The following is a 9,247-nucleotide window of genomic DNA, read 5'->3' as shown; positions in this document are numbered from 1 at the left end:
CAATGCCCTCCCATGCAACAGGGCCTGTACAGTAGCAGTTTTTAATATGGGCTTTATGGGCAGTTGCCCAGGGTGGTGTCAGAAATGGGTGGGATACCCAAGAACTAGAAAATAAAATATATGTAATCTATGTGTTGGCACCTGAACAAGTTTGCTACTACTTGCATGCATGTGAAAAAGTTGCTGTGAGAACTGGGAGACTGCAACATAATTACTTGCTTACCTGAGAATAAAGTTCAAATAAAAAATATCACTGAATACTGTTATTTTCTTAGGAGACAATATTAAGGGTGAAATAATTTGTTCCAGGTGAGTCTAGCAGTGGTTTTTGACAGCTTCTGTGTTTTAAACCTTGAGTGTCTGGAGCTGTAATCTTACCATTTTATGTAAAATTGGAAGATTATACAACCTGCACGCTGGAGTTTTATCCAAAGGTGAGAACTATTTTATTAATGCCTTTGGCTAGAAATATTTGGTAGTTACAGGCATCTAATCTAAAATGTTAATATATAAATTTCTTAAGAAACAGAAGGGTAGTTTTGAAAAGTATCCCATCTGTTTGTATGTAACTTATAGGCCTTAACCCAGAAAGGGGAACAAAAGCTACAATCTGCAAAGTGACATAAACCCCCCCCCCCAAAAAAAACAGGATGACTTTTGCAAAAAAAGAATGAACTCTCCTATGCAAGTTCATGGACTACCAACGGAACATCTAAAATGGTAAGATTACACATTTACACACAATCAGTTCTCTCTATGTGTTCTTTCACTCTCTCCCTCTCTGTCTGCCTTTTTCTTTGCCTCTGTCCCTCTATATCTGTTTTGCCCATTTGTAATAGACTGACAGGAGGACAGCTACAACGAGTGAAGGTCAGAGAAAGATTGTCTGTCCACCAAATCTGTCCTTTTCATCCTGTCTTAAATGTGGTTTAATGTGCTGTTCATTTTATGTGTTTTTATCTTCTAGAAACCCTTTGAAGATTTCAGGAGATATTCAGAACTGAGCCTTACTGAGTGCTCATTCATGTTGGTCTTGTTTGGCTATTCAACCTTTAAACTTGCCCAAATGTTAAATTGTACTGTTAGGATTGCTAAAAGTGGGTCAATGGGTGTTTTATTTCACATAAATATATAGTCAAGCATATAACTTACAAATAAAATGCCCATATACAGTGTGGAGATTCATTGCTCTAAAATGTTTGATTGTGGGGATTTTTCTGTGTTCTGTAGGTTAGGTTTAAGTCAGAGGGCTGCTAAGCAACATCACCTCCATTCTGACTTTTATGACCAAATTTTGGAATGTTATTTTTGATGTCACACTGGTTGGTATCAGAACTCAACATTCTAGTTGAATTCAGTTCGTCAGAAATCTTTGATAGAGTAAGACGTAACTACGAAAGATAAAAGTGCCAACACTTGTAGGTGACATAACAGATGCTGAAATCTACTGGAAAAAGCGATGTTCAAAGAACATAAAAGGAATGAAAAAATCTCAGCCCTCATGAGAGAACGAGGTAAGAGTTCATTAGATTATCAACATATGGTGCATTGACCATATAATTGTGTAATTTGACATTGTAAAAACATATTTGCTTCATAGAAACACAGTTTATAAAATACTCCCATGTCAAAATTGGGTTATTTTGCAAAACTGCAGTGGAAACACTTTTTTTCGCATCACACAAGTCACATGATCAACAGCAGGATGTTGCCACTGGCGCAAACCATGAAGAAGAAGTTGACAGGAAGTAGCTTTAGGACAATGGCACGGCATGTTTTTTAATGACTTTTGCATTCAATTTATTCACATGTGATTTGATTTGTGTTTCCTACTCAACGTAAATACCACAAGTGTAAAATTTAGTGTTTTCTGCACTTATGTAATATGAACACAGTTAGTGTGTAACAGCAATTATAGACCCACAAACACAAACACTGCTCTTTAAAAACGTTCCCACTTGTAATGCGCGTCGTTAGGGCACCAGTCGCATAAAGACGTGTGATTTTTAATGCTAAACTGCACACAGAATTAAACATCATGTACCATGACAGTGAAAAATTTGAATTCTTATCATTATAAAATGTCACGATGAATAAAGTAAGTGCCTACCCCTATTGAGTAATACTAAACATTTGACAAATTGCAAAAAATAATAAAACGATTTTCCCTGTATGTGACTAGCGAGCAACAGCAGACCAAAGAAAAGGAAAATATCTGAAATTGAGACCCCCCGAAAACGGCGGAGGGTCGCTGACAAGGCCGGACCCTCCTCAAGCTGCCAAGAACAGAGGACGAGGAGGATGGTGGAGAGAAAAATGAAAGAAGAAGCAGAGGAGCCTTCACCAAAGGCCAAGAGGAAGAAAATGGAACTGAAACAGGACCAGAGCAAAGAGTCTTGCTGTTCAACGGACGTCAGTGCAGGTTGACTGCTTTGGTGAAACTATTGTTAGCTTGCACTCAGATCCTCAGCATGATTATTAATATGGTTCTTAACAATACCATATTAAAGTTAAAGGGAGGGAAAACAACACAAAGAAGAAACGATATTTTGTAAATGTATTCATGAATCCCACATTTTTACATTACGTCATTTTTATTTTATGGATTATCACTAGTTGCATCACTTAAATTCCTATAAATTACACTGAAATTTGGGACAGAAAATATTCTGTAAAAATACTATTATAAGCCACTAAGTCAAATCTTTCCGTCAGGAAGTTTTTTTCTTAAGGCAACTGAATATTAATATTTTCATGTTGTTTCTACGGATTATTCCCACTGCTAAAGTGCCAGTTCAGTCTGGTACTTTACAGATCAAGACTTGAGATTTAACCCTGTAAAGCCTGAACTATGAAATACTTATCAGAAAACTTCATTTTTGATCTGGATTACTTGCTGAATCTTCTGACTACAACAAAAAAGAAAAGTTAATGAGCTGGGAGTCAAACCCTTTGACGGCCACATAGAGTACAGAGGCCTTCGGACATGGGTCTCACACTTTACTCCGTTACCTTGTGTAACATGATATACAACGTCTAATAAAGCTGAAACAAGACCCGGACCCAAAAATTGTCCTAAGGGTGGAAAATTGCATAGAATAGCTTTAATTGAAAGTCTGTTTTAGGAGACATTACTGATCCATGATGGTTCATTTGTAAACTGTATGCCTTTGGTTATAATCATCAGGTTTTTCTGGAATAGGAAACACACTGAAAATGTAGAGGTCGGAGAAACTTGCATATCAAACATGACATGTTTGACATTACAGGGATCAGAAAGAAGAATCCGAAAAGGAAGATGGAGGACTTGGATAAACCGACCAGGAAGAGGATGAAGATGGTGATGGAAGAAGAAAAAGAGGATTCCCAAAGAGGTTGGAGTTTATGTACCAGTAGATTTGTAGCATAAGCATTTATTATGGGATAGAAATAAGATGTGATGATAATTAGACCCAAGCTTCAATTCTGACACTTTGTGAATTTTGAATGTGTTCATGTGATTAGCTGCATTCCTGCAAAAATACGTTGAGCTCCATTTGCTGGGAGACGGAGGCTTCGGGTCTGTCTTTGCTGGATATCGGATAAAGGGTAAATTACCTGTAAGTATTACACTCTCTGACACAAACGCACAGAATTCAGCTCAGAAATCCATACAGTAATTTTTAGATTTTTTTTATTATATACATATAAATTAAAATCAGATATAGTTCTCTTACACATAGTAGTCAATAAGCGGTACCAGACTTTGTACAGTAAGTGGTAAAAGCCTCAGACAGAGTTTGTGGCAGTGTCCTCAACTTTACAACATCTGTATCACACTGTATGTTGAAGCTGCTTGTCAAACGTTAAGAGAAAATCTTATAATCAACTGTGAAACCTGAAAACGCCCAGAATTTTTTTCAGAAACACTCAGAAAAGGTTTCTGAGCGGAACTGGATGCCTCAACAGATATAACTTTAGTATGGAAGCATTGCTGTTGTTGAGCTACAGAACAGAAACTATAGTTTCTCAAGGTTAATTTCTACTAAAATAGAGTTGTATCCTAAGCATTTTCAGTTTGAGTCATTTCTATGAGCTAAAATCAACTGAAAGAGAGATTTGATCTGACTATCTGTTAATCTTCCAACAATCTGAGGATTTTAGCTCTTCTCAACAAAATCTGACTCCTACTGCCTTCTGGTAGGGAAACTGACTGATATCTTCATTTAAAAAAAATGAAAAGAAAAATATTTATATGCAGTATTTTCATCCAGTAAGAAAAATACCTCCATAACATGCTAACCAAAGTCTTGTTGCTATCTTATAGGTGGCTATCAAACACATACCAAAAGACAAAGTAGTCATCAAAGATAAGGTAAGCGAGAAGCAGAATCTAGTACAGCTTTTTTTAAGTGGATTCCAAATGCATTGTGGGTTTTGCCTATTTGCTTGGATGTTTCAGGATGAGAATGGCAAGGAGATGGCCATGGAGTTGGTCATCATGTTAAAACTTGCGAGTGAACCAGTGCCGCATGCAGCCATCTTGTCCCTGTTGGACTGGTACGATCTGGATCAGGAGCTGATTTTAGTCATGGAGAGACCCATGTTCGCAGAGGACCTCTTGCTCTATCTTAACGAGCGTGGAAATTTCATAGAGGAGAGTGAGGCCAAGGTACCAATGCTATACATAATAATAATAATAATAATAATAATAATAATGCAGGAAAAATTACCCAATTTCAACTACTTAATTATAAAACCCTTGAAGAAATTATGAATCAATTAAGCTCAAGTTCCTGCTGTCCTGATATCCTATTCACACATTTCTGTAAAAAAGTCCTCCCTGTCAATACAAATAATTTGATTGAAATAGTAAACTCATTGCTTCCATCAGGAGTTTTCCCCGAGGCTTTAAAAACAGCAGATAGCAATCCACTGATAAAATCAATTGGACAAGTCACTATTGTAGAATTACAGGCCGACCTCCAACCTCTCCTTCATCAACAGTGTTATTGAGAAAGCTGTTTTTAAACAATTGAATAGTTTCCTATCAACAACAAACCGCTTTGATGTCTTTCAGTCTGTTTTCCGGGCCCACCACAGCACTTAGACTGGCCTAGTCAAAGTGTTCAATGACATTCATATAAACATAGATTGTGGAAGAAGTGCACTGATATCTGATCACATTTCAGTGCAGCTTTTGACACTGTTGATCATGACATATTACTAAAACGACTAGAGAGTTGGGTTGGACTCTTCGGACCAGTACTCAACTGGTCTGTATCTTACATAAAGGTCAGAGATTTCTTTGTTTCAATAAGAAACTTCTCATCGAAGTGGACAGAAGTCACATGTGGTGTACCCCAAAGCTCAATCTTGGGCTACCTTTCTTATTCAATGTAAGAGAGGTCCAGAACTTCCTGAAAACTGTTGAAACACTGAGTACCTTTAAATCTAGATTAAAGTTGCCTTTGAAGCATAATCAAGTAAGAATTTAACGATGCCACTTGACAATGTAATGTTTCAATTGTTGATTCTGTGTTATGTGGCTTTGCGTTTTTGTGCTTTTATGAGTAAATCACTTTGAAATGTTTTGATGCTGAAATATGCTATACAAATAAAATTTAATTGATTGAAGCTGGTGGATGGACTTTCAATGTGTTTTTGAGATGCTGTTATATGTGCTGTTTTCATTGTTGCTTTTTCATACCAAATGTAAATATGGGTAGTCACATTACCTTTGCGCCTTAGGTCATACTGAAACAGCTGGTGGAAGCTGCTGTTTACCTTCAGAATGCAAACATCTTCCACAGAGACCTAAAAGTGGACAATGTCTTGATTGACAGCAGTTCAGAAGACAAACACATCTATCTCATAGACTTCGGCTTAAGCTGCTTTGATGACGGGAAACAACATGAACTACTTTGTGGTACAACTGAACCGTAGAACTCACTCCATTCTCATTTATTAATGCTGTTTTAAATTTTTTTTTCATCTTTATGATCTTATTCTTACATATCTTCAAGGTACTCCTGGTCACATCCCACTGGACTGGATGGTTAACAGTACTTACAAGGCTGGACCTACAACAGTGTGGCAGCTGGGGGTTGTTCTGTTCGAGATGCTCCACATGACGCGGTTCAACATTAACACCTACATCTCAAACAACTTGACAATATGGCATTGGCTTTCCGACGGTGAGACAAACACTTACAGTACAGATGTTCTGTCTCATTCTATTTTGTTTCTTCGGCTCTGTTCATTGTTGCTGTTTAACCTCTAAACTTCTAGACTGCATGGATTTTCTGTCAAAGTGTCTAATAAGTGACCCCGAGGACCGTCCCTCCTTGGAAGACCTGCTGTGTCACCCGTGGCTTTCGTAGACTATACACACACACACACACCCACACACACACGCACCAATGCAACCTTAACTTTTTTTGTTAGCAGTTTAATCTAGTCTAGGCTGGGCTGTTGGATACTATTAAACTATAAAGGATTGGGGTTAGGGTTAAATGACACAAGTCGGTTAATTTGGCAATTAATTTTCTTCGGGTGCTGCACTTCCTCCGCTACTCAAAACAACATTCAATTTAGGTTAATAAAGATTCAAAAAGGGTCGGGTGCAATGCAGTATGGGTGGTGGCCAAAGGTGGGAGACCTTGGCAGTCTGATCCTCATCATCAGAAGCTGGCTCTAAAGATGTGGAATGTAACTTCTCTGGTGGGGAAGGAGCCTGAAGTGGTGTTAGCTCGAGAGTTCTATACAAGTGGCCAAAATGAGTTTTCTTCGCAGTCCCTTAGAGTTTGAAGCTCATTCTTTCGGAAGGGACTCAGGGTAGAGCTGCTGCCTCTCCATGTCAAGAGGAGCCAGTTGAGGTGGGTTGGGCATTTGGCCAGCATGCGTCCTGGATGCCTCCTGGTGAGGTGTTCCAAGCTAATTTCACTGGGAGGAGGCCCAGGGGAAGATCCAGAATGTGTTTTTGAGGGTCTATGGCTTGTGGCTGTCCTGGGAACGCCTTGGGATTCCTCCAGAGGAGCGAGCTAAAGGCGGCAGAGGAGATGGAAGTCTGGGCCTTCTTACTAAGACTGCTACCCCGTGACCCGAACACAGATAAGCGGAAGAAAATAGATGTAATAGATTAAGATTCAATTCAATTTGTTCTTTTTTTACATAGTGCCAATTAAAAACAAAAGTCATTTTGAAGCATTTATGGAAAATATCTATATTACATCTGGTTAGATTCATTAGGAATTATTACCACCAGACCTTGGCCTCTGTTCACTATGCAAACAGACACATTCACACATGCATAAATAAATATTTTTCTATGTGTATATCAGTATATTAAGCAAGATTTAGTTTTTACATGGATGTATATATTTTCTCATGCCTCTATCTATAAATGTGTCTGTAAATTTGTTCTAATACATATATATATATATATATATATATATATATATATATATATAGTTGTTGTTGTTGTTTTGTTACAAATTTGTCCATAGTTCATCTCCCTTACCAAAGTTGTTCTCTCTGTGTTTTTTCTAGATCTTCCCTGACCCAGGATGTGTGTGCGAGTGTTTGTATGTTTGTCTGTCTCTCTTTCCTGTCCTCTCCAACCCCAGCCGGTCGAGGCAGACGGCCGTCCATCCTGAGCCTTGTTCTGCTAGAGGTCTCTTCCTTTGAAAGGGGAGTGCTTCCTCTCCACTGTCACCCCGTATTTTGCTCAGGATGGGGGATTGCATTGAAATAAAGCTTTGATGCAATCTGCTGGTTTCCTCCCCTCCGCAGAATCGCCACCTTAATGTGGTGGAGGGGTTTGAGTACCCCCATGATCCTGAGGTCAAAGTTGTCTGGAGCTTTGACTGTTGTTGGGGTCTTTCATGGCAAACTGGCTTCAGAGGAGGGGGTCACACTAAGAGCGATTCAAACATCTTGATTCAGTGAGACAACCTGAGAATTGTGAACATGTTTACTAATTCATCTTGTTTGAATGATGCCTAGTGGAAGATCTACCAGAGAACACTTTAGGCAGAAGAAAATTTTAAAGAATTATAGATTAAAGATGAGATTGTTATCTTCGCGAAGGAAAGGGTGTGCATACAAACTTGCCCCAGTCAAGCAGCCGCCCCTACAGCTTACTTTACGACATGGCTTCACTGTGGAAAGCTGTGAACTGCTAGAGAAAATTAATATAGAATAAACTTATTGTTATGTGTTATTGGTGTTGTATACTTTTGTTGCTAAGCTGCTTGAATTTAAACAGGCTGCTGGGCTTCAGTGACTTTAGGGGTAATTTCTGTTAACAAGCAGCAAAATGGAGGACTACTGTAGAATGCTGTGCAGTGCTTGCATTCATCTGTGTTGTTTTATCCCTGTGGTTTAAAATCCATCCATCCATCCATATTCTTCTGCTTATCCGGGGATGGGTCGTGGGGGTAACAGCTTCTGAAAGGAGGCCCAGACTTCCCTCTCCCCAGCCACTTCTTCCAGCTCCTCCGAAGGAATCCCAAGGCGTTCCCAGGCCAGCCGAGAGACATAGTCCCTCCAGCGTGTCCTGGATCTTCTCCGGGTCTTCCTCCCGGTGGGACGTGCCCGGGACACCTCACCAGGGAGATGTCCAGGAGGCATCCTGACCAGATGCCCGAGCCACCTCAACTGGCCCCTCTCGACGTGAAGGAGCAGTGGCTGTACTTTGAGTCCCTCCCGGATGACTGAGCTTCTCGCCCTATCTCTAAGGGAGAGCCCAGCCACCCTACGGAGAAAACCCATTTCGGCCGCTTGTATCCGCGATCTTGTTCTTTCAGTCATGACCCAAAGCTCATGACCATAGATCAGGGTGGGAACGTAGATCGAATGGTAAATAGAGAGCTTCCCTTTTTGGCTCAGCTCTCTCTTAACCACGACGGACCGGCACAGCGCCCGCTTGACAGCAGATGCTGCGCTAATCCGCCTGTCGATCTCCCTCTCCCTTCTTCCCTCATTCGTGAACAAGATCCTGAGATACTTGAACTTCTCCACTTGGGGCAGGACACCCTCCCAACCCAGAGAAGGCACTCTACCCTTTTCCGGCTTTTGGCTTAAAATGGTCCTATATTTTTGACCGTTTCTGTCATTTTGGTACTCTGTGTCTCCTGTCAGAGCTAAAAGTAATGCTTAGCATACACGCAGGCGTTATCTGATGCAAGAGCAACTGCTGACACAACATAAATAACTTTCCAGCTGGAGCACAGTGCACTGAATAGTAGCACTAGGCAACTGACCA

The 9,247-nt window shown here is 40.0% G+C and overlaps 1 protein-coding gene across 1 annotated transcript; it reads left to right on the top strand.

Moving 5' to 3' along the window:
• Window positions 1–1,381: 1,381 nt before the first annotated feature.
• LOC122824362 (serine/threonine-protein kinase pim-2-like) lies at window positions 1,382–6,362 on the top strand. Its single transcript, XM_044104872.1, has 9 exons — window positions 1,382–1,514; window positions 2,183–2,422; window positions 3,270–3,374; window positions 3,505–3,599; window positions 4,307–4,354; window positions 4,442–4,651; window positions 5,731–5,908; window positions 6,006–6,176; window positions 6,271–6,362. Exons 1-9 carry the CDS (start codon window positions 1,460–1,462, stop codon window positions 6,360–6,362), a joined length of 1,194 nt encoding a protein of 397 aa, XP_043960807.1. The 5' UTR covers window positions 1,382–1,459.
• Window positions 6,363–9,247: the final 2,885 nt, after the last annotated feature.

This window comes from Gambusia affinis, linkage group LG21, assembly GCF_019740435.1.
Source record: "Gambusia affinis linkage group LG21, SWU_Gaff_1.0, whole genome shotgun sequence".
NCBI classification, from domain to species: domain Eukaryota; kingdom Metazoa; phylum Chordata; class Actinopteri; order Cyprinodontiformes; family Poeciliidae; genus Gambusia; species Gambusia affinis.
Note: the sequence above shows the minus strand (reverse complement) of the source record. Positions and strands in the feature narration are given on the sequence as shown.